Here is a 25853-nt window from a genome sequence, read left to right as displayed (position 1 = left end):
GGAGAGGGAGAAGCAGGCTCCTCACTGAGCAGGGAACCCCCATGCAGGACTCAGTCCCAGGACCCTGGGATCATGACCTGAGCTGAATGCAGACACTTAGCCCACTGAGCCACTGAGGTGCCTCTAGGGGGTCTTTATTTACAGTGAGGGGACTGGTCATAAATGGAAGGGGGGCAATCAGGGAGTAAATCCTGACCCTGCATGGGTGGTGGTGAGAAGGGAGAGAATGTGTAGGATGAAAATAGACTCAGTACCCCTCCTGCCGTGAAAATTGCTTTATTTTTAGATTATAAAAATATTCATAATTCTTTTTAAAAAGTGCCCCTCCCATTTTCTTTCAAAAATACTAAAAAGCGGGATGCCTGGGTGGCTGAGTTGCTTACGTGTCTGACTCCGACTCGGGTCATGATGTCAGGTCCTGGGATGGAGTCCCAAGTCAGGCTCCCTGCTCCTCTGGGGGCCTGCTTCCCCTCTTCCCTCCCACTGCTTGTGCTCGCTTGCTTGCTCTCTGAAAAATAAATAAATAAAAATAATTTTAAAAAATACTAAAAAGCTATATATCCGAAAAAACATTTTGCAACATCTTCTCAAGTATTTTATTTTTTTCAGAAGATTTTATTTATTTGACACAGCTGGGAGGGGCAGAGGGAGAAGGACAAGCAGACTCCGCACTGAGCGTGGAGCTCGTCGTAGGGCCGATCCCAGGACGGGGAGACCACGGCCTGAGCCGAAATCAAGAGTTAGGTGCTTATCCCACGGAGCCACCCAGGCTGCCGTCCAGCATTGTGTTGTCAGAGTGACACTGCCAGGGGCCTCGGTTGGCCTCTCTGTCAGGTTTTTTGTGTGTGAGCCTTGTTAGCCTTGCGGAACAAAAACGTAAGATGGCTTTCATTTCCAAAAAGGGCCTGTTGTAGAGATGAGTGGTTTGCTTTCGGCTGTGACTGTGTCTGTTACTAGTTGTTGTGGTCACTAGGGACTGTGTTGTGCCTCTCTCTCCGCAAAGGCTGTGTGACCAGTGACACTGAATGCACGTGGTCTTGCGCCCGCCCCGAGCCTCTGAGACCATCCAGGACCTGCTCTGCAGCGTGACTGTCCTGCTGTGTCCTGGTCTCACTCTTTGCCGTCTTCACACCTTTGAAGACTCCAAACGCCCATTGCTGTGCCCGCATGGTGCTCGGTGGTGGCCGTGCCGACTCTGGTTGGAAATGCATTGTGCAGGGGTCTCCCTGTTCCTCAGAGCAGCACCGTGCCATGCTGGCCGGCTGCGTCTCCTCCGTCGTTACTTCTGCACAGAAAGTCTTACGTGTGTTACAGGGAGGTGCGGTCACAGTCAAGCTGTTGTCGTTGGTTTTGTTGGAAGGGCTGTGCTCCTCTGGGCCTCTTGCTGGTGCTCACCTGCATCTTCCCAGGACGTCCCGGTTTCTTAGCAGCCGTGTTTGCCTCATGTGCAGATCACTGGAACGCACGGGGGGCCTGGCAGGTCAGGGCGTGTCACACTCACTGCATCGCTGGCTGTGCAGCAGTCTCCTCTCCCTTCGCCAGTGTGACTACAATAATAAAAAAGCACACACAAATAAAGGTGACTAGAATTAGAAGAACGTCAGCTGTCGGTGCTACCTTAGGAAAAGGTTTGAAGAGGAGTTCAAGGTGTGATGGGGGAGGGGCACCAAAACATGAATTGATGCGTATAGTATGTATTCATGAATGAATTAATGAATAAAATAGGAATTAGTACATATATACATGTATACATGTAACGTATATGTATATATAAGCACGCGCACACACACATGGCATAAGTCAGCGTGGCAGTACACCCTGCCTTCTCCACCCAGTCACACCTGGTAACTCTCCTCTTCGGAAGAAGTCTTGGCCGGGCTGCTGCTTAGGTGGTCTCTCCATGGCAAGGGCCAGGGGATTGGGCCTGCTTCAGAGAACCAAGAGTCAGTATTGCGTTTGAGACACATTTGTGATTTACTGCATATCACCCACCCTAGTTTTTACTTTGTGCGTTACCTTTTCTGGTATTTGTTATAGGAGTCCTCTTACACAGGCACCAAAAGTGCATTAAAACTTGGTCGTGTGTTAGTAGTTTTTTAAAAAGATTTTTATTTATTTATTTGAGAGAGAGAGTGAGAAAGAGCATGAGAGGGGAGAAGGTCAGAGAGCGAGGCAGATGCCCTGCTGAGCAGGGAGCCCGATGCAAGATTTAGTGTGGGACTCGATCCTGGGACTCCAGGATCATGACCTGAGACCAAGGCAGCCGCCCAACCAACTGAGCCCCCGAGGCACCTGAACTTTTTCTTTTCTTTTTCTTTTTCTTTTTCTTTTTCTTTTTCTTTCTTTTTCTTTCCTTCCTTCTTTCTTTTTTAAAGTAAGCTCTAGGCCCAGCGTGGGGCTTGAACTCACAAACCTGAGATCAAGAGTCATGTCTACCAGCTGAGGCAGCCAGGTCCCCCTAGTAATTTTTTCTTTATCATTCATTTCTGTGCAGACAAAGCTGAGTTTCGTATCTTGCTTAGTCCAGCTAGAGAATTAAAAAAAAATCAAAACTTAAATTATTTTGGTAAAGTTTATATTATGTGTAAATGTATAATGTGATAAAAGTTTTGGACTTGCTCCTCTATTCCCCAGTGGACAATTTTATAAATTCCCAAAGAGCTGTTATGTTGTATTGACCTGATTATTCTATTATTCATCTCACTTCAATTACTCCATCATAAAAATTATGAAGTTTCCTATTTCATTTGAGCCCATTATAACCCTGAGACCAAAATTATAACCCTGAGACAGCATGGAAACACCCTGGGCCAGAGGGGTGGGCAGAGAGAGTGAAGGGCAGTGGGAAGACCAGGCTTCCAGGTGCGGACGGAGTGAGCCCCGGGAGTGAAAGGCACGGCATAGGGAATAGGGTCCGTGGTACTGTGACAGTGTCGTGTCGCAGCCACACGTGTGGTGACCGTTGTCGAATCACCGCGTTGTACACCTGAAGCTAAGGTAACATTGTGTGTCAGCTGGACTCAAAACATTCTGGACCAATCCCAGTACAGATGCCAGCATCCTCAGTAAGATCTTAGCAAATTGAAACCTGCAGGTCAGTAAATGGCCAGTGGGGTTCTCCTGAGGAGCGTGCAAGTGGTGTCTTCCTGTGACGCCTGGAGCCGTAACGTGGTTGCATCGGAGGGGCTGTGGTCCTGTGGGCTGTGTGGGGCAGTGACCATACGCGTGCGTGTCAGAAGGCATTTGGAAAGATCCAGCTTTCAGCTTTTACATTTTAGAGACCAGACAGCAACAACAACAAAAAGCAATTTAGAGACGTAGGAAAAGAATGAAATGCTTTAATGTGTAAATAATAGTTGTTGAAAATCAGCACTAATTATAGGTGTAATCAGAAGTCAGGAATAGTAAAAAGGTATATATTGCCATTGTTGTTCATATTTTTATTAATGTTCTAGCCAATACAGCAAAATAAGACAAAAAGCAAGACATGAATAATGGAAATGAATCAAATGATGTGTTACCAAAGGCAGATCTTTAAAACTCCAGGAAAATCAACTGAAAGTTAGAAAGGAGGGCTAAGATGGGTATCTGAATGCGTGTTTAAAAATTGATGATTTTATTTAATAAATGAGTTAAGAGAGATGAAAAGCGTAAAGAAGGTGACAGGAACAGCATGTTGTTTATTTGTAATTTGTGTATAAAATTCACCTCACTTAGGTAAATTAACCCTAATTGAACAGTGGGTTGGTTTTTGTTTACGAGATCAGAATCCAGAATATTGTGTGGGACTGTAGTACGTCTGAGCAGTTGTAGGTAGGGACTTTACTAGACGGAATTCAGCACATCTGCAGGAACACATCTCAAACCCTGGGTTGCATTCTCCATCTGTGGGGACCGTTGGCTTAAACAAATGCACGCTTCCACATTCTTCACGGCCTCCAAGGCCCCGAGAGAACTTCCTGCTTGAGCTCTGGCCAGGCCTGGTGCAGAGCTGCGCCGACGGTCGGGAGCCCCGTCTGACCAGGCTGGTCACTCTGATCGACTATGTCTTACACGCAGCCTGGCTGTTTCTCCCTCCACAGGAAGCGTTAGAGACCCAGCAAAAGAGCTGGACTCGCCTCACGTGTCGGCGTCTCAGGTTGTTCGCAGGCGTTGGCTTCCAGCTTCAGGGAACCAAGGTGGTTTGCTGTGAGCACCACGTGCCCTTGGCCCTATATCCTGCACCTTCTGTGGCGTCTGAGTGTAGACTTCATCCGGGAAGTTGGGTGGGGTGGAGGGGATGGCTAGCACGTCAGCCGGTGTGTCCTAACCTTGCTCCGGCGGCCTATAGGCGGCTGCATCTCATCTCTTTGTGGTTGTTTCCTTATGTCCTTTTAAAGCCGTGAATGCAGTGAAGCCAGAGCACTGGTCGGCAGAGGGCAGAGAGCTGCCGCGGGCGTGGGTTCCAGCGCCTGGAGAGCTGCCGGCTTTCTGTGGAGGTGGTCAGCGGCCAGCTGCCTCGAGCTCAGTACCTGTCCCTTTTTTCCCTTTTCTTTTAACTTACTTTATTTCTGTTTTGTTTTTTATATGATAGTGTATTTCCATTTCTTCTCTTAGGGATCTGCTGTTCCCCCTAGCTGGAAATAGTCCACATGTCTGTCTGTCACACATTGTATCTGGGCTTTGCAGAACACGTGTGTTAGGTCATTACAGACACACTGAAAAGCCAGTGGAGACTTAAAGCACGAGTGTGCACTCACCCCATCAGTTTTTATCTCCTGACTTTTTTTTTTTTTTTAAGATTTTATTTATTTATTTGACAGACAGAGATCACAAGTAGGCAGAGAGGCAGGCAGAGAGAGGGGGAGAAGCAGGCTCCCTGTGGAGCAGAGAGCCCGATGCGGGGCATGATGCGGGGCTTGATCCCAGGACCCTGAGGTCATGACCTGAGCCGAAGGCAGAGGCTTAACCCACTGAGCCGCCGCCCACTCTCGACTATATTTAAAAAGATTCCCTACCATCAAGTTCTTCCTTCCTCCCCTTTGCCTGAAATATACTTTTTCCAGTCATAAAAGCAAGTATTACAGAAAATGTAGGGGTTTAATTTTTAGTAGTTTATTTGGAACCCTTTCTAGGTGCCCTGTAGCCAACTTAGGTGTGTGTGTGTGTGTGTGTGTGTGTGTGTGTGTGTGTGTGTACAACACAACAAATGATGGAATGGGACTTTGAGGTGGGGTTTTCCAGTTTCTTGGTAGATGCGCAAGGGGAGGGAAGTGCTGTTTCAGACGGGTGCGAAGCTGAGTGGTGAGTGAGGGCCAGCCACCTTCTGTCCGGGTCCAGCAGTAGGTGGGCCCAGATCCCGGGGAAAGGATGGCTGACTTCATAAACTGCCGGAACAGTTGACTGCTCCCGTTTACTTAATGAAACGCTGGAACAACTGACTGGTCCCGTTTGCGATTGGTAGATGGGAGCCAGGTCCATAGCTTTATGTTTGCCTGAACTCTAAAAGGATCATGATAGTTACCGAGTGTTTCTCACGGGCTGAATATGAGCTTAGAAGCTGGACGTGTGTGAGTTGATTCCTCAGACATGAAGTGGACACTGCTGTCCTCGTTTGGCAGATTTGGAACCTGACTGTGCCCAGACCATTAGCCAGTAGTTGAAATAAAACAAAAGATAAGACTGTTAGAAGAAAGCAGTCCAGAATATTTTAGTCCAGGTGGACAGAGGGGGGTTTTCTATGCCTGACAAACTACGGAATCATGAAGCTTGTTTGTTTTTTTTTTTTTTTAATATGTGCATTCCTTGAACTTCTGCTTAGCAAAAAAATGAAAATTTACAAAGCTAAAACAAATCAAGAATATTTTAAAATAAAATGGCAGTTATCCAGGGTCATAGTGTTTAAAAGGCTCACCCAAATCAGTGAGAAGCGGATGGCTTAATGTTCTTAAAAAGGCAAAAAACACAAGTAGGCACTACATTAAGAGATACAGATTGTCAGTGGTCCGTGGTCAGTGTTAGCAGTGCTGCAGGGAAGCGGGTGCCCACCGCGTTCTCACAGATACGAGCTACGGCAGACTTCATGGATAACGTGCATGTTCCTTTGACCCACAATTCAACTTACGGGAGTCCAGATTCTGGTTTTACTCCTCAGACGCACAAGGACAGTACAAAGATGTTTTAGGGCAGTTTTTTATACTTGACAAAAATGGGGGGAACCAAGTAACTGACATTTGTGCTGTACCTGGGTGACCCACAAGGTGTAAAGTGAGTCCGTTTTCTGAGCATAAGGGTATATTCAAAACTGGAAAGAGTGTGTCTAGCAAATTGTTAGCGGTGTTTGTTGGAAGGATGAGCAGGGAGAGTGAGGATTGCTTATTTTATTTCCCTGTGCTATTTTAGAATAAATGGCTTTTTTAATATAATTAAGAGAATCGAAGTATAAAGGAAGTTGAGAGAACCCACCACTGTACAGTAAGCATCGTCCGCGTTCGGCGGGGTCCGCTCCAGACCAACACAGTGCGTGTGGGGGGGGCGTGCGGAGCTGGAGTAGGTGCCAGTTAAAAGTCGTCTCGTCGGTTGCGTTTGCCTGAACGAAACAGAAGCAGCTGGAAGGTCTTACTGGAGGCAGCTCTGAAGCGGGAGGCTTCACTTCACTGCGGGGTGGCTCCTGCGAGCCTGCAGGCGGAGGGACGGTGATCACTCTTGGAGTCATGCGAGAACCCTTGATGGTGGCCTGCGCGCCGGAGCAGGCTCGGTCGCGTCTTCCTCCTCTCCCCCGTCTCCTGCCTTCTGTTTCATCTCGTTTTTTAGGTTAGCCCTGTTTTTACATGAGCAGCAGTTAGAATGTACTTCTTACAGCTTGTCGCCAGTCACAGTGGCTCCGTTTTACTTCTGCGTTGGCACGAGGTCAGGGAGTGTGCTGGCCGTTCAGTCGGCTTTCCCCCTGCAGCCTTCTCTGTTTCCGTTCGTTTTCCAGCAGTTACGTGAGGAAGGCCCCTTCCCTTGCAAGTCCTGCGTTCACAGGGCTTGGGGACACTCACCTGCCATCAGACCCTGGCCGCCTCCAGTTTCGTGCTTTTCGTGGCCCACTTGCCCTCACACTTGCCGCTCATCCTGTGCTGGGCGCGACCTACCATCTGCCCCCGGCCCGGCGCCCATGACACTGCTGCCCGCTGCTCGGTTCGTCTCCCTGCGCTCCGTGCTGCGCACCCCAGGCCGGGCTCGTGCTTGCCTGTGCAGTGTGTGGTCCGTCTGTGCGTTTCGTTCCTCGTTACAGGAGAGTTTTTATGTGCATGTTGGTGACATTTTTGAATTCTAATCCCTTCAGGAATACCAAATCTCCCTTTATTGTCTTCAGTCCATTCAAGCGTGTAATCAGTCGTTCACCTTCTTAAAGTTAGGGCCATGATTTGTTTTATTATAGTTTCTAAGAAGTTTTTTTTTTTTTTTTAAGATTTTATTTATTTGACAGAGATAGAGATCACAAGTAGGCAGAGAGAGAGGGAGAAGCAGGCTCCCCGCTAAGCAGGGAGCCTGGTGCAGGGCTCGATCCCAGGACCCTGAGACCATGACCGGAGCCGAAGGCAGCCGCTTTACCGACTGAGCCAACCCAGGCACCCCAATTTCTAAGAAATTTTTGTCCTTTCCAATGTGACAGTAATCCGTGTCTTTGTTTTTTCTCCTTTTATTTCTTTACATTATTCCTGCTTGCCTTGGATGTCTCTGTTGCTTTATAATTAATGTCTTCTTTCAGGTCGTTTTTAAAAAAGAGATCATTTCATAGTAATTTCTTTGAGATTCTTTTTCTGAATTTTTTTTTTAAAGATTTTATTTATTTATTTGACAGAGATGACAAGTAGGCAGAGAGGCAGGCGGGGGCGGGGTTCAGGGGAAGCAGGCTCCCTGCTGAGCAGAGATCCAGATGCGGGGCTCCATCCCACGACCCTGGGATCATGACCTGAGCCGAAGGTGAAGGCTTAACCCACTGAGCTACCCAGGCGCCCCGTTTTCCTGAATTTTTATATGTGTTATTAGGTGGTCAAAGTGAACTTGGGATAGCGATTTGAACCCCTCATTCTTGTGCTGGGAGATTTTTCTTTTTTTTTATTGTGAGTCTCTTGATGCAGTTGGTGGTAATAAGGCATGGTGAGGAGAGGTGGACTTCACTTTGAGGTTGCCGAGACCAGGGGCAGGCGAATACAAAAGAAAACAGATGTATTGATAATGAGAAATAGAGTAACTTAACTTCGTTTCATTGTGCAAAAACAAGTAGATAAGGAGATAAGACCTGTTAGATATTAAATAAAACTGAACCTGGTTTTGAAAATTTTATACCCAGAATTTAGTCTGAGCAATCCTTAAGAAAATCAAGCTGATGTAAAGCGATTAAGGACTCACCCGTGTTGGCGGCAGTAGGAGCAGACTCTCCCCACTCACCTGCCCTGAGCCAGGTGGGTGGAGGTCCGGCGCTGCCATCCCTGCTGGGAACAGCCTGTATCCCCCGCCCTGCCCCCCGTCCTTGAGTGGGGTGCTTGAGGGTGGAAGACCACGCAGACCATTGCCATGCCGTATTTGGGACGGGAGGGCGGAAAGGGACAGAGTCCACCGGGGATGTAAGCTCAAAAAGTACCACTCTTTCAGAGGAGAAATAGGTGCCCTTAGTTGGAAGGGACAGGAGTTGGACTAGAATGAAGTATAGATAAAGAAGGAGATTTGCCTCAAATCTCAAATTGGTGGGAGGGCGGGAGTGACACCAGGTGTCTTGAATGGGAGTGCTGGTAGGACCTCTTCCTGTTGCTTACTTCTGCTTGCTTATCTCCATTTTGGCTTTGCTTTCTCATACCGCCTTTCTCCTTGAGATTGGAACTGTGGGTTTTTACAGCTGTCCGGATTGGGACTCCCTTTCTTTAATTGCAGTCTGAAAAATCTCCCAGAAGATCTTATTCTCCTGGCTTGCGTCTGCGTTCGTTCCCTGGTATCAGGGCCCTGGGTGTGGAGGCCATGCGGGACGGCTCCTGCTAGAGACGCCTGGTGGGCTGTGGTGGTTCATTGCGGGTGCATAGTGTCTCCTTGGACTTAAGCACTCTGGCAGACACGGGTTACTCTTGGGGTGGCCTGCAGCCTAGTGAGCAGGCAACTAAGCCTGTGCTCTAAGGCGGGCAGTCTGTGGCTGACCCAGGAGCTCCTCCGGCTGGCGGGGCTGTCCGGGTTGCACCCCGCTTCACTGATGGGAGGGCGAGCTCCACTCCGGAAGAGTGAGTGAGTGAGGGGGGCGGGCGAGGAACGGTGCGTCATGACAAGGCTAGGGAGACCGCTGACATTCCCATGCAGGTCCGACTGACATAAACACTGCATGATATTGATGAACTAATGAGAAGCTTGGAGGAAACGAATGTTTTCTCTGTTAATTTTGCTGAGTTGATTTGTGGCGATTTTAATGTTTTAGATTATAATGGTAATTTCTTATAATAAGGTCAACATCATTTTAATAAACCATCTCGATACTTAGGAGGAATAATTAGTGTCTGGATAAAAGGTTCTTTTTGTAATTTCAGAAGTTCAAAAAGAAGCCAGTGTAAGAATAGTCACTTTACAGATGTGCACCCACAGCCTGGCTGTGAGCTACATAAATAAGCTCCGCAGGGACGCCCATGGCCTGGGGCAGGAGACCACGGCTGCCTAGATGCCATGCAAATCCGTGCTGGGCTAGGAATACCAGTGTGTGTTGGTTTTGTAGCAGGTGCCGTCCTCTCGGCAGGGCACGCTTACAGTTAAAGCAGCTTATTTCCCTAAGAGTCAAGTGTAAAGTGGTACGTAGTTGGGTCTTTGAACTTGTTTGTCCCAGGCCTGCCATATCTGCTGAGACTCAGTGATGGTTTGTTTCCGTGTGATCGATAAAAAACAGTAGAGCCCGTTAATCAGACCTTTTTAGTATTCTTCTGGCTTCGACAAATGTCAGACATACAGTAACAGCAGAGTAGCCTGATGGGCGTAAGGAGTCTCCGTGGGCTCCCCTAACCCCAGCTGTCTGTCAGGAGCAGCCGTTTCCCCCGTCCTGTAGGGTTTTGAGGCTCATCACAAGTATCATATGTCACTGACCATTTGTCTGCATCTCTAACAACTGGGGTGGGAACACCAGTAGGCGGCCTTACCGCATTCTAAAGAATCAACGATTGTTTCATGTTATTAAGGTTGCACTAACATCTTACTGCTAATACCTGGTCAGCCTTCTCATTCTCACTTACGTCGCACATTCTTTCTGAAGTCTGAGCTCAGTCCCCTCTTGTTCCCATGTGATGTCCTTAATTGAGGGCTCCAGGCCATGCCCTTTAGGATTGCCCGGGCCGTCTGTAACCACATTTCTCTGTGTGTTCCTGAAATTGGTCATTGTGTCCGGGGCGTGGACAGGCTCAGCGTAGTGAGGCAAGGTCACTTCCCGAATGGGGGTTTGGTCCTCAGGACATTCATAGCACCTGCTTGTCTTCCTTCTTAAAGTGCCTGCACTGAAGTGACAGCATGGCAATGCATCCATTTTTCATGTTTTAACTGGGCTGTTTCTATAGAGAGATACCTTATTTGATCAAATTTTAATTACTGTTTGATTACTTGGTAGTACAATTTTGTATAGAAAAGGAAGAATAAATCTTGAATCTTTTGCTGTTTTAAATTGGTTTTACAGGACTGGCTGGCTCAGTCAAGTGTCTGCCTTCGGCTCAGGTCATGATCTCGGGTTCTGGGGCCGAGTCCCGCATCAGCACTCTGCTTGGTGGGGAGTCTGCTTCCCCCTCTACCTGCTGCTCCTCCTGCTTGTGCTCTGTTTCTGACAAATAAATAAATAAAATCTTTTAAAAAATGGGTTTTACAACAAACAAAAACAGATAATTAGCATCCGGAAATGGTGGAACCAGTCGGTGGGTTGCTTTTGATACCACTGTTTATTCTAGACTGTTCATCATTAACTGGCTTCACTGATACCCATTGTCCCATATGTGGCCAGTGGCCTAAGTTGGATGAGTCCTTTTAAGAAGACCGTGGTCTTATTTGACAGCTGCCTTTTTAATTGGTCTGTATGAGATGAGCCTAGAACCCGTCCTGCCCCAGACCTGCGCTCAGCGGCTCCTCTGAAGATCCTGGGCCCTGTACGTAGGAAATCCTGTCGGGAGTCATATTCTGGGCACTAGGGATGCTCATTCTACAGGGCTGGTCCTTTTTCCTCCACCTTTTCAGTGGACAGAGCTCAGAATTTTTTAAAGCTATATCATGGATTCTTACTGAAACTTGTGATTCACGTTCAAAACTATAGAGTTCTTAGTTTTCATATGCTCTCCCCATTCCCATTCTCTTCTGATCTCACCCCGAGTAACAACTCTCGCAGGAGTGCGTTCATACATTATTGTCCACTCCTTACCCCTCTGCAGATGATTCTTCTCAAGGACATCTTCTGTAGACCACTTTGGCCCGCAGCAATTTCCAGATGGACTGCAGATGTGCATAATGCTCATCTAACAATGATTTGACACTCCAGGATTTACTGAATTTTAAAAATTGAAGTAGTGGGTGCCTGACTGGCTCAGTTGGCTGAGTGTCTGCTTTCAGCTCGGGTCATGGTCCCAGAGTCCCGGGATCAAGTCCTGCACTGGGTTCCCAGCTCTGTGGCAATCTGCTGCTCCCTCTGACCTTCTACCCTCTCATGCTTTCTCTTACTCACTCTGTCTCGCAAATAAATAACATCTTTTTTAAAAAAAATGAAGTAGTGGGGCGCCTGGGTGGCTCAGTGGGTAAAGCCTCTGCCTTCGGCTCCAGTCATGGACTCAGGGTCCTGGGATCGAGCCCCACATTGGGCTCTCTGCTCAGCGGGGAGCCTGCTTCCCCCTCTCTATCTGCCTGCCTCTCTGCCTACTTGTGATCTCTCTCTCTGTCAAATAAATAAATAAAATCTCTTTTTTTAAAAAAAGAAAAAGACAAAGGTTTCATATTAAAAAAATCGAAGTAGAACATAAACAAAAGTGCGTAAATATTTTGTGCAGCTGCCATTACGAGTACTCCTGAAGCCCCTTTTTATGCCTCCTTCCAGATACTACTCATTCCCTTTCTGAAAGAAAAAGAAAAAAGACAGTCTTGTCCTGATTTCAAATACTAGTCATTATTAGGGCGCCTCGGTGGCTCAGTGGGTTAAAGCCTCTGCCTTCTGCTCAGGTCATGATCCCAGGGTTCTGGGATCAAGTACCACATCGGGCTCTCTGCTTAGCGGGGAACCTGCTTCCCCCTCTCCCTCTGCCTGTCTCTCTGCCTTCTTCTGATCTCTGTCAAATAAGTAAATCTTAAAAAAAAAATACTAGTCATTATTAGTTTTGCCTGTTTTAGAACTTTAAAATTTTGCTTTAGCAGTCATGATTTGTGGAAAAGAGAGCTCTTTCCACCTGAAGTTGTATCCAGGTATGTTCGGAAGCTGAATGTCCGTGTTTGTCCCACGGAAAGCATCTTTGTGGTCCTTATGGAGTATAGGCGGAGGCCGGGGCACGGCTGTGCGCACGTGTCTTCAGTAGGCCCAGACTCTGTTCGCGGCGTCCACTCCACCTTGCACTTGGGCCGTGTGCGCCTCCCCTCTCTTCTGTATTCGGGCCGCGAGCTTTCACCCGCTACGTTGCAGATAGTCTCTCCTGGTCTCTGCTTTGTGTTAAAGCTTTATTCTGGATTTAAAATGTTTTGTGCAATATCATCTGAGTGTTGCATTTTGGCTGTTGGAGGTGGCGTAGGAAGGCCACCTCCAACCCGTTATGAAAAAAAATTCTCTATTTTCTTTTCATTAAGTTTTATTGGTTAATTACGTCTTGCAGTGCATCCAGGTTTGAACGTAGCGTGAAGTACCCTTGTCAACATTTAGGTGTCAGTAGGATGCTTGAACATTTTTCTTTGGCCTTTTCCATGAAAAAGCCTGGCATTTCGTCTTCGTATGGCTGCTACACTTCTCTGTCCACAGACTTGTAGAAAAGGGTTCGCCTTATGTTTTTTCCCCTCACCTTTTTGTCAGCTCAGTGTTGCCTGGGTGGCCCATGACTTCCCATCACCCTGAGACTCGTCGTGCCTGGGGCATCCCTGGGCTGCTTCCTGCCGCACCCCGCGGACTGGGTTCAGACCTCCTTTTCCCGAGGACTGTCTGTTTATTACTGTCGGCCACTTTCTCCTTTGGCTTCTTCAATATGATTTTTTTCTTTGGGTTACTTCCTACTTGACTGTCTTTGTTCTTTGTCACTTCTGTGGCTTTTTTTTTTAATACCCCCAATACCGGTATTCTCTAGACTTCAGCTGGATCTTCTGTAAAGGCTTCACACTCAGTGCTTGTCCTTGGGTGACGCCTTCAGTCTTACGACTGGAGTTATCAGCAGTGTTCTGATAACCCTCCAAGTCCCTCTCTTTAGCTGAGAGTTAAAAACAAAGAACAGTGTATTTATGCCCATAGGTTTTTAAAACTAAACCTGTCATCAGGGGCATCTGGGTGGCTCAGTCGGTTAAATATCTGACTCTTGGTTTCAGCTCAGGTCATGATCTCAGGGTCGTAAGACTGAGCCCCACGTTGGGCTCCACGTTGAGTGTGGGACTTGCTTTAGCTTCTCTCTGCCTCTGTCGTCCCGTCACCCTGCCCCACCCTACTCTCAGCTCATGCTCTTTCTCTCCTGAACACTAACCCTATCCTTCCTTTCCCTCACCACTCACATCGGCACAGCTTCCTGATGCTGGCAGGCTGCTGTGTCGGAAATCCAGCGTGAGCCGGCGGCATGGGGAAGGGTGTGTCGAAGGGATATGGAGAGGTGTGCCGGTGCACCCGGAGCGAGTGTCCCGGAGACTCAGACAGGAAAGGAGAGCCCTGTCTTTGGGCCTAGGGTTTTTATTGAGGATTGTGAGTCCAGGAACAGGTTAGAAAAAAGACAAGGGTGTTACTCCTTGGAGCCAGGGGCCCTGGTGTCCAGCTGCTTAGTGCCAGTGGTCTGGAGTACGCGTATGATGCTTCCTCCGCTCATTTTCACCTGGTCGTCTCTTAGGTGTTATGTGTCCTAGAGAAATCCCTAGCTCCTGTCCCTTACAAGGAGGACACACGCTGTCTGCGCTCTGAGGCCTGTGTGCGGTGGGGGGCAGGTCCAGGCAAGAATAGAGGCCGGAGTGGGGAGCCACAAGCAGGTGGCCGGGGCTGCTCGGTTTCCCTGTCCTCCTCCTGTGTGTCCCGTTTCGGAGAAGGAGCAGCCGTCTACCCAGCTGCTCTGCAGAGAAGCCCGTGAGTTAAAACTTAGTATGAAATTGAAATGACAGAGAAGCAGGTGTTTTAAAGTGTACAGTGGACGGAGTGTTTTCACAGTGTTGGGTGAACTGCTGTCTCTTCAGTTTCTAGACCTTTTTCATCACCGCAGAGACACCCACCACGGCCATGTCCCGTCTTCCCCCCTCCTGGCAGCTGTTCTTCTTTCTGTCTCTGCACTCACCGTCGCTGGGGGTGTCCTGTCGATGGGGCCCTACGGTGCGTGACCTTAGAGGTCTGCTGCTTTCACTTCGCCTGGCATTGGGGGCCATCTGGGTCGTACTGTGCAGCGGCTGCTCGTTGCTCTTTGTGGCTGAGTTGCGGTCGCTGGTGCACACGCCCTGTCGTTTGTTGGCATGGACGTTTGGGTCGTTTGCATCTCGGACCGTTGCCGTTGCAGGTAATGCTGGTACAGACACATTTTCGTGGAGCTTTTATGTGGACATGTCTCCATTTCTCCGGGGGATACACCCAGGAGTGAGTTACTGGGGTAGGTGGTAACTTTATGTTTAACTTTTTGAGGACATCTGTGTCATTTTAACCCTCACATCACCAAGTTTGGTTGATTGATTCTTTCTCCTAAATGTCCCTGTTTTCCGTCATGATTCCCAGGGGCATCCTACTAAAGGTACGCTTTCCAGAGTTACCTTGATGGCTTCCTTTTTGGTTTCTTGGTTGTCACTAGGGCCTACCTAATTCTTTGTCATCTTCTATGCTCTGCAAGGTTTGTTTTTGAAAATGTGAATCTCATGGTCACCTCGTTGTTTTAAAGACAAGACAAGACACAAACCCTTCAAAGGCTTGTCATTGCCCTCTGGATACAGGGCTTATAAAGGCCCTTTGCTGCCCGGCTTCTGACCTCCTGCCGCTCTCGGCTGCATGTTGCCTTTGTTCGAGGCAGTTCCTGATGTCTGCGCTTCAAGTTCTTATGTACTAACCCTCTGTGTGACCCTCGCAGCGGCCACCCAGATCCTCTTATTTCCGATGTCTTCTGTCTTTCTGGAAGCCCTTTTCTGTCTCTTCCTGGTTATGAGGTGCCCTTCTTCGTTCCCCTGTAGATTTCTGTGCTGCCTTTGACCCATTTACCGCTCATGGTGCTCGCCTGTTTACTTCCCTGGGAATCGGGGTGAGACTCCGCAGGATTTGAGTGTCAGGGGTGGAGTGTGGGCTAGAAGTGTAAATTACTGGGAACTTAACAGAAGGCAAAAGACCATTATTTGGTCAATTATTTAGGGATGACCCCATGGGAAAGGGAAGCATTTGTGCAGGTGTGGCATCAGGATGTCAGATACCTGACAGGGTGCAGGCTCTGGGGGACCCCTGCTAGGGGCAGAAGCCGCACCAGAGGCGAGGTAGCAGACATCTTCAGCGTGGGTGTGATGCTCCTGTAGAAGAGCAAGGAGGGCATGTGTGGGAGAGTTTTATAAATTATGATGTATTGACAAAGGGGAGAAGCAGTGATGTACTTTATGGGACATATAAGGGAATTCTCAATGGTAATTTTGACCATATATGCTAATTTCAGAACTTACCCACCTTCATTTATAGAACCCCACTGGAATTCTGATAGAAAATGCAGCAAGACTGATTTTCTGGATAAGTTCTAGAATCTTCCACAAGACTTGAATACAGTGTTGAAGAAAACGGTCTGAGAAATGTGATAAAATGAAATATGATTTTTCCTCTAGAAAAAGAATATGGCTGCCCATCCCTGCAGTGGTGTGTGCTGCATCCTGCCCTGGGGACTGGGCTCGGGGCACCTCCCTACATGCGAGCCCACAGCGGCCACCGCTGCTCAGGGAGTGTTTACACGCAGAAACGAAATGCAGTTCCTATCTTCATGTCTTTCCATTTTCAGTATCTTTTTAAAAATGTCTTAGACTAAGCTATTTAAAGGTAAAAGTAAAAATACATTTCTTGCATTTTGAAATAGTGTACTGATTTAAAACGTTAGGTCTGTGTTGCCTTTTAGGCAAAAATTCAGACTTCTAAAAAATCTTTCAACTTTTGAGAAAAGCCATTTGTATTTAAAGGCAAATTTAAAGGCAAAGTGCCTTTAAGCTCTGTGTTTCACTGGCATGTTGGGATGTTAACTCCTAGTTGTTGAAATCACAACACCTCCTTATCCCTCAGAGAATTAAGATCTTCTCCGTTCACTCCTCTGTCAAAGCACTCTGGGCTGCATCACGCTTACGGTCATCATCAGACGTTTGAGGCTGATGGCAGGGTGGGCGTGAGAATCACACACCACCGAGGCCTCCGGCACACTCCTCCCTGGCCACTCTCTCCAGTGTTTGGTCCCCGCTGCTCCCCTCTGACCTCCCTGTTGCTGATTCTGTGTACAGTGTGTGTGCTTGGTTACTGCGGTGTTAGTGTTACTACTTCGTAGGAGTGTATGTGGATTAATATGTATCAGATTTTCTAATTTAAATATGTACAATTCACTGAGTGTCAATTATGCCTCATTAAACAGCTGCTTAGAAAAAAATCTGTTCATAATACCCACCATCATTAGGTCGTTATTAAGCGCTGTCTGTTTAGGAACCGTCAGATGGCACTCCTGACCTGATCCATTAAGCTCCCTTGTTGGCCTGGGTCCCCGCCCTCTGCTTACCGTCCCTCCCCCCATGCTGCCACCACCTCACTGGCCCTCTGCTTCCATCATTTTCCATCTGCACCAGAGCACCCTCTCTCTGGAAGAGAAAACAGTCATGATACCACTGCCATTCCTATAGGCTCTAGCTGTTGTTATCTTCCTCTTCCTTCTCCCCCTCCCCGCCTCCCCCTCCTCTTCCTACTCCTCCATCTTCTTCTTCAAAACCCATTTATTTATTAAGTATTCTGTACACCCCATGTGGGGCTCGAACCCAGGCCCCTGAGATCAAGATGGAGCCAGCTGGGCGCATCTCTGGTTGTTACTGTTAAGCCGGTCCTGTGTGCTGGGAACTTGGCTGGCATCGGGGTCAGCACACACGGGCGAGTCCTGGGGATTCTGCTCTCCGTGTGGAGTCTGTTGAGCCCCACCTGAACACCAGCTGTAGCTGTGTGTCCCAGAGGTGACAGAGGGCTTGTCTCACGGATGCGCGCTGGCATAAAGGAAGGTTGGCTAAGCTTGGTGAATTCCCACAGAAGGGTATTAGGGCCTCGGCTGGTGCTTCTGAGAGTGTGCCCTGAAGACCACAGTGGAAGAATGACTGGGGTGCTGGTTGGGGTTAGTCACAGGCACAGTCTGCAAGGGGTGTGCCTGAGTATCGGGGTCTGAACAAGCTCCGTCGCCACCGCAGGGCTCCCTGGGGTGCCAAGGGCCCAGCTGGAAACGCCGTGCAGGGGAGAGGGGTCCCAACGTGATCTGCATGGTTTGCTGCCCCGCTGGGGCCCTCTGGTGCAGAAATGGGAATGTTCTGGCATCAGGTAGCATTTTGCTTCTAGACCCAGGTATATTTGCTGAACGGTTGGCACTTTATAACATGTATATTTAGGTTCTGTAATTTATCTGTTGAGTGAAAATTATATGCCTAAAAGTTTTGATCAAAAAATTTTTTTTTTCCACAGAACTCAACAAAAATCCAGTGGAAGGCTTTTCAGCAGGTTTAATAGATGACAATGATCTTTACCGGTGGGAAGTCCTTATCATTGGTCCCCCTGACACACTTTAGTAAGTACCACGGAACAGACACTAAAGTAGCTCTCTTAATTGATGGAAACTGCTTTGGCAAACTGAAGTGAAATTATTTTTTAAAGCAGGCAAAATGGCTGTGTTTAGGTGAAATCGTTTGTGGTAAATGATCATGTCTAGGGTTTTGTGTTCTGCTTGAAATTCTAGTGTCTAAAACCTGTTGCTTTCTTAAATACATGACAGTTTCAAAAATTCAGATATTCCTAATACCTAGAATAAATTTATTAGAGAAAAGCTATTTTTTAAGGTGAACGTATATATAAATAATGTATTTTTTGCTTGTTTCTTGGGTATTGGGTGAATTTTGGCAGGATGGGGTTAGAAGGAAAGTCTTTAATGAAATGTTTCTCCCCTGCAAAGGGAACGTTGTCATTTCAAAGAGGCGTCTTTACCACCGCCAGCTCGTTGTCAGTCTAATTAAAGCACAGTGTTACACCTGGGAGACTCGAATGGTTTTGCACGGCGGCATGTCTGGGCGGCATGTCTGCAGGCCGAGACTCTCAAGGTCATCACTTGGGGGTGCTGCTTGAATCAGGTCCCCACAGAGCACTGATGAGAACTGATGTTTACCTTCTCCCAGTTCAAGCGTAAGCGTGATGGTCACAGCTAATCTCTTTGAATTCCCCCTCATTACCGATGCAAAGTGAGCCAGCAGGGTGCAGTGGAGTCCAAGAACCAGAGGGAGAGGCGCAGTGTCTTCAGCGTCCTGTCCCATGGTTTAGATTCAAAGGCCACAGCCTTACTTCCTGCTCTGGAGTTTTGCAGACTGACTGAAAGTTAGGAATAGTCAGTGTTCTAGAAGATGGGTTGTGCCCACCTGTGTTAGTGACTAGTGTAAACTCCATATTGTTTCTGGAAGTGGCGGCATGGCACAGAATGCAGTGACCTTCTCACTCGCCACTGGGCCCACAGTGGAGGGGCCGATGTGTAGCGGAGTTTCTCGGGGACTATACTTGCTCACTCCGCTCTGGTCCTCCTTGGCGCTAAGCAGGCAAGGATTCGGTTACGGTAGTTTCATCTTAGGTGTTCCGAGATGGGGAACCCTGCCCGCCACCCCCCTGCTCCCAATCAAACTTACCTGATGGAAAAGAAAATTCCGGCTACTTGGTACCAGGGCAGGCTGCCACGGGACATACAGGGCGAGCTGTGGTGTGGACTTTGGGTTTTCTGTCATCTGGAAGGTGATTCATGTTTTGTCATGATTGTTTCCAATCAGAATTTTTTTCTGATGTATTTCTCAGTGCCATGTTTTGTATTGCTGATTGTTGAAAACTAAAATAACTCAATTTGGTCATTCCGTGGTGTTAGTTTGGGTACATAACCGTAGCCATTGAGAACCGTCTTTGAGGTATCCCCCCACAGCCTTAATGTAATTATTTGAAAGCAAATTTCTCACCAAATTTTGCACATAAAACTGTACAAATAACCTGGTTTATAAGCCTGGTGAAGTTCAGGTGTTCAAGCTAAACACATTGCGTGAAGGTTTATTTGGGAGACACAGTGACAGTCCAGTGACAGAATCTTGTTACCGCTGCTGTTGACGGGATAACGGGAGGAATTCTTCTGAACTGGTGACTGTCTGGAGGGTTAGTTGGGCTTCCAGGCCGCGCTCCGTCTCTAAGGGCCTCCCAGAATTCTCACACTTTCTTGTGCCGTGGTGGCACATCTCCCCTGTGTTTAATGTGTACCTTCACCGTCACCAAAGAGAACGACATTTCAGCACTCACTGTACTGACGGATAGTCCATTCTTTCTGCCAACTAAAAACTTATTTCTGGCCTTCAGTTTATCTTTACAAAGTGCCAGCTGCCGGTGTGAGATGTGGGTGGCAGAAGCCTTTGTGGCGGGCCCTCTGGAGTGTGGGCTTCCCAAGGAGATGGGCAGCCACTTGCACAGTCCTTCCGATGGGACTGCTGGGCGGGAGCTGAACTCCGTGCCACATACACGGTGAATGCCCTGTGAGTAATGAGGCCTTATGGCAATTGACAGACGTTGTAACCGTCGTCCGGAATAACCTAGACATGATTCCTTCTTGTTAAGATCTATGAAATCCAAGTGTGATGGAAGTTACGGGATTGGTTTTTTTTGTTATTGTTGTTTTTTAAAGATTTTATTTATTGGACAGAGATCGCAAGTAGACAGAGAGGCAGGTAGAGAGAGAGGAGGAAGCAGGCTCCCTGCTAAGGAGAGAGCCGGATGCAGGGCTCCATCCCAGGACCCTGAGATCATGAGATCATGACCTGAGCTGAAGGCAGAGGCTTAACCCACTGAGCCACCCAGGCGCCCTGGGATTGTTTTTTTAAAGCTCTCAAAACAAGAGGTTTAAGATTTATTGTTTAATATTACTGAGTCTAGGCCATCCCTTGGGCAATTTTCTACTTAGAATGGTTGAAAAATAGAGCATCACACTGGCACTTACACTGCTCATTCATCTTGCTCGGACGTTTTCTAGCGATCTTTCGTTGGACGCTGGGAGCGCGACCTGGGATCAGCTTGGTGTTGTTGTCCCTGCCTGCAGAGAGCAGACACTTTCGTCACTGCGCGGTCACTTGACTGCTGATGGCCATGGTGGAGAGGGGCGCTAACTGGAGGTGTGGCAGGTTTGGGATGAATCAGCCCTGTGCCAGAGGAGGGTCCATCTGAAGTGGGAACTAAAGAGTTAGGAGGCTTTTGGCTGCAAGCAACACTTCTTCCTAGTGTGGTGTGTATCGTGTGCAGCGGAAGCTCTGCGGCTGACTGGATCTTGCCTCCTGTGTGGCAGTCTTGCTCACTGCCACCCAGTAACTGGTGAGATGAATGAAATGGCCGCAGTTGGGAGAGACGAGTTCTGCAGTGGAAAGGATTTGGAACTGGTAGCAGCGAGGTCAGAGTGAACCGGACAGGTGTTCTGGCAGAGGTGGGGAGACGTGGGGGCAGTGACTGAGCTGCAGCATTTCCCAGGGGGAGTTCTGGGTCGTGGTGTGGCCAAGGAGTGAGACGAGCACACAGAACGTCAGGAAATGAGTTTGGGCAAGGAGTGGAGGGCTACTCGAAGTTCATAAACACTGCTGAAGAGTTTGGGTCAGTCTTTGGTCCTAAGGACAGAGCACAACCGTTGAGAACAGGAGTCACCAGTTAGGGTTCTAGCATACAACCCAAGTACCCTAACTTTGGGATTATGGATTTCATTTTCCTTCACCTTACTTGCATTTTATTTCTGCAACAAAAATCTGCTCTTAACACTGTTATCCTCAAAGTTTGTCTCTAGTGAGAAAGATGGGCTGGGAGCTGGGGGTGCCTGTGGGGAGAGGAGGAGAGTGTGTGCTAAGAGGGGGACTCCCGAGGGGGGTGGATAAGGAGAGGAAAGTGTGTTTGGAAGTAAGCTCCCTGAAGGTGCCAGGAATCCAGTAATCCATGGTGTGCATTGGTTTAACAGGGAGGAAGTTACTGGTGTTCTGGTACTCTAGCGGCGCGGAGAGGGCGAGGCCGTGTTGCAGTTGTTGGGGGGGGTCTTCTGGGCATGGGCAGGTGTAACCCCAGGTGTAGACCCCAGGTGTAAATCAGTTAAAGCAAGTGTGGGCTTAGATGGAACCCAGACCCAGCTGATGAAGTCACCACTTAGTAGGCCATTTCTGTAGTGGTAGCAAGAATTACTCATGTGCAAACCTTCTTGGAAAGCTGTTGTGTCCTTTCTGGGGTGTTGTTAGCCTTCATGTAGTCACTAGAGGGCACTGTGCCCTCTTCCGTTCAGGTGATCAAGAACCTGGGTATTCCAGCATTCCTGGGACACAGAGCCTGGCCACGAGTGTGAGTGCAGCCGGTCCGTCTGTTGCTACATGGCGTTGAGGTTCGTGACTGCTCTGCCCAGCCATCCGCGGAGAACGGACTCCCTCGGCTGTCTGCCTGCGGAAGCCAAAACTGGTGTGCGTGCCCGCTGCGTCCAGCCTGCGATGACCGGGCAGTTTCCACGGACCAGACATTTCGGGCAAGAGCAGCAGCACGTTTTCCAAGGAAGTTCAGGACACTTGGATACCACCACCTCAATATAAATTTCATAAAATCTTCGTGAATGGTGAATGCGCGCCGTCTTCTATTGCTTTTTCTTCTCTCATCTCAACGGCCAGTCTCTTCGGGAAGTGTGGTTTCCTTCATCCCTCACCGCTAGCCAGGGTGTGGGAAACCGGAGAATATGAAGATTGTGTGCATTTCGTTGTATTGCCCTTCCTTGATTGCATGTAGAAAATGTAGAGTCGCTTCCCCAGACTGTGGGAATGCTATTACAGTCCAGAGTCCCTTTACAGTCGTGCTTCCGACGTGGGCGCACGGCCCCTTGCTGTCTGGCGGGCGCTGCTGCGCACACAGGCCACGGCGTTGACACCACGGCCCTTCCCGTTCGGGCTTCAGAACGCGGGCTGGGGGCTCTGCGCAGCTCCCCGACCCCACCACCTGTCTTAGCTGTGGGACTTTGAACGATGGCTTTGGCTGGGTCTTAGCAGTTTTGCGTTTAGGGCAGAAACCCTGTGCCAGGAAGGGTTAGGGGTGTTCGGTGTCCTGCAAGTAGTAGCAGAACGACTGGAAGCCATCAGACGCCTCACGAGTGTGGTGGTACATGGAGAAACGCGCCAGATGAAGCGGACAAGAGACAGGGATCACCAGGAACGTTTCCACGAGAACAGTATGGAGCAGAAGTTCAGACGGCAGCATACGGCGTGGCATTGAAGTCGAGTAAATGCGGCGGAAGGATGGGCTCTGGCAGAATGGAATGACAGGATCTGGTCTGGGTTAGATTTTCGCAGTTTAATATAAAAATAGCGAGGCTCGTGGAAGAAAGTTGAACCAGGCTTAGCTTTCCCGGTCTCTTCAAATGTGACCCATTTTTGGTTTCATTGCTTTTTACCATCCTGCCTGTAGGTGTGCGATTCATACGTGTGATGAGGAGACAATGTGTGTAACGGGCGTATTTTCAGTTCCCAGATGCTTTGTCATAGGTTGTCATTTGACTCATCGCAGTGCCGTCTTTGCATGTTTGAAACGTAGCGACTGTGTGACATGTTAACGTTTGGGTGACGGAGTCCCCGTCCTGGGGGTTCGCTCCCCTCTTTGCTGATTTGGCTCTTCACGGGCAGTTTGCTCCCGCAGGCCGGGACCCCAGAACAGGCAGGATGGCCCAGCTGAGAGAGAAGGAGCCCACCCGTAGGAGAAAAACTGTAAGGAATAATGTGCTAGGTCCAGAGTGGGGAGGGTACTGCGGACAGAGGGAAAACCATGTGCTTTTACACCTTTTGAGATGCATCTGTTAAGAAAATTTGATGCTTTAAAGATTGAAGATAATTTAAGAGACGGAGGCGGTTTTTCATGACATTCCATTCGGCTACTACAAAGTGGGTCTGGCGGGCCAAGACGAGGGGACCAAGGAAGGCGATTTCCTGCGAGGAGTAGCCTTCTCAGCGGATGAAGTGCGAGGGCCTGTGGGCGGCTCTCTTGAGGTCCTTTGACACAGATTCTTGGCTGTTTTCTGTGTTCGTGGCTTTTTTCCGCCACAGCCCGTAATCATAAGCATTCCACATCGTGACTTGATGGAGACCACGGGTGTATGTCGTAGTGAGTAGAAACATGCATGCAGATGTCGTAAGCCAGACTGACTACCTGTGATAGCGCCTTGTTTTCTGCTGGATTTTTTTTTTTTAAATTTCAAATTTGACAAAGATCACAAGTAGGCAGAGAGGCAGGCAGAGAGAGAGAGGGGGAAGCAGGCTCCCCACTGAGCAGAGAGCCTGATGCGAGGCTCTATCTCAGGACCTGAGATCATGACCTGAGCCAAAGGCAGAGGCTTTAACCCACTGAGCCCCCAGGCGCCCCTCTATGGGATTTTTATTTGTAAAAAAGACTGGTTAGTGATTCACCCCCAGTTTGAAAATGGAGTCCACACAGTTAACAGTCCCCGGGCCTGTCAGGCATTAACCTGCGTAGTTGGGGTAGCAGGGGTGACGGGTGGTGTGGTGTGTGCCTCTCAGAGCCTCTCCAGTAAGTCACTGTGTAAGTTACGAAATGAAGGCCATATGGCAGGCATAAAGTTTGTCCTTTTTCTTCCGTTTTACCCCTGGATATCTGTACCACATTCGGTCTTTCCTTTTTCCAGTGCAAAAGGAAAAGATGTTCTTTTTCTTGGTGAGGCCCCTTGCTCCCTTTACTTTCTTTCCTCTTCTGATGGCTTAGTTCTGCTTTTTCTAATGTCTCTAGTCTTTCTGCCAGCACCTTCCCATCTCCTTGTAAACAGATTAGGGTTTTTCCCCTCCTTTTTAAAGCCTTCCACTTGTGCTCTTTCCCCATCTAGTTACCCTGTTCCTTAAACTGTCAGACTTTTCAGATTGTCTTGCTCGTCATGCTTGTCCCTCTGCGGCCTCCTGTTGCTTTTACCACGATTGTGTTACCACGATTACCCTGCGTGCTGGGAGCCCATTGGCTTTCCCTAGGTATTGAGAGGTATTTGGTATTAATGATCAGCCTCTCTGTTTTTAAGTCCTCCTCCCCCCAAATCCTTTATGCTCAGAAAAAGGCAATAAAATTTAATACTTGCTTGTGGTTAGAATTCTGTGTGGAAATGTACAAAGCAGAAAGGAAAAGATGCCCATAATCCTGCGTGCCAGAAGAAAACCACTGCTGTGTGCTGGGGTTGTGTCTGCAGGCGGTTTTTCTCTCTGTGTTGTGTAGGCGCACTCCCCCATTTTCCCTTCGTAAGGACAAATGGGCTTACCCTATAGACACGTGGCTGTTTAAACATTTATTTTAGTACTAGATCACCCAGACCATTCCAGTGGCTGTCAGTGGTATTTTGCTTGATACTTTCTTCTGCTACCAAAATTGTAAGTGCTCGAAACCAGGGTTGTCTAATGTCTTCTCTGCTTTATTATTTTACATAAAAGAGTTCCTCACACAGGTAGATAATCAGTGTTCTTTGTTCAGTGAATGAAAGCCATTCGAGGAGCCAGAATTGTCTTTCTCACTGATCGGAAATAAACACCCTTGCATGGCCCCGCTCTGAAGGAGTGCACACGGAACAGTACGGGAACCGGGAGTGTAAATAGGTGCTGGAGTAAAGAAATGGAGGGGGTCATTGTGGCGGGGGCACCACAGAGAGTTCAGACTGGGTAATCCAGTGAAGTCTCAAAAGGTAACGTTGAAGCTGAGTCTCTCTAAGATCTTACTCCTATGAGCCAGTGAGCGAACAGAGCAGGGGAGGAGCAGCGGGAGAGGGAGAAGCAGACTCCCTGCCAAGCAGGGAGCCTGACGTGGGGCTTGATCCCAGGACCCCGGAATCATGATCTGAGCCAAAGGCCGGTGCTTAACCAACTCTGGGGAGCCATTCAGGTGCCCCAAAGCCGAGTTGTAAATGAGGACAAGGGGAGAAGGGTATTTCAGGCTTAGGAAATGGTTAGTACTGACATAACGCAGGAACTCAGTCATATGCCCCATGAGGCTGACTTGATTTCATTGGTGTTTGTTGTTGACACAGTATGACTTGGACTGCTTTGACAGTTCTTCAAGTATAGTTCCTAAGTGGCACTCACCTAAGACTGCACGAATATAGCAGTTACTGGCCATATGTGCTGTTACATTACATAAAATTAAACATTCAAGGGCACCTGGGTGGTACATTTGGTTGAGTGACTGTCTCTTGCTTTTGGCTCAGGTCATGATCTCAGAGTCATGAGATCAAGCCCCACTCTGGGTTCTGTGCTCAGTGGGGAGTCTGCTTGAGATTCTGTCTCTCCCTCTTCCCCTTCCCTATATAAGCATTGTCTCTCTCTCTTGGTCTCAAATAAATAAATACATCTTTCTAAAAAATTAAAAATTGAGTTCCTCAGTTGCACCAGCCCTGTTTCAAGGGCCTTGTGGCTACCACCTTGGACAGTATGACTCGGGACGT

General features: G+C 48.3%; 1 protein-coding gene across 1 annotated transcript in view; it reads left to right on the top strand.

Annotated features, from left to right (window-relative positions):
- UBE2G1 (ubiquitin conjugating enzyme E2 G1) overlaps positions 1–25853 on the top strand; it is a 99802-nt gene that overhangs the window by 51490 nt on the left and 22459 nt on the right. The window contains exon 2 of the mRNA XM_032840015.1: positions 17825–17927. Within this exon, the coding sequence (XP_032695906.1) occupies positions 17825–17927 (103 nt within the window). The remainder of the gene's footprint in view (positions 1–17824; positions 17928–25853) is intronic.

The sequence above is a fragment of the Lontra canadensis genome, unplaced genomic scaffold, assembly GCF_010015895.1.
Source record: "Lontra canadensis isolate GAN:19392208 unplaced genomic scaffold, GSC_riverotter_1.0 scaffold110, whole genome shotgun sequence".
NCBI classification, from domain to species: domain Eukaryota; kingdom Metazoa; phylum Chordata; class Mammalia; order Carnivora; family Mustelidae; genus Lontra; species Lontra canadensis.
The sequence above is the reverse complement of the archived record's forward strand: the minus strand, read 5'-3'. Positions and strand labels throughout refer to the sequence as shown.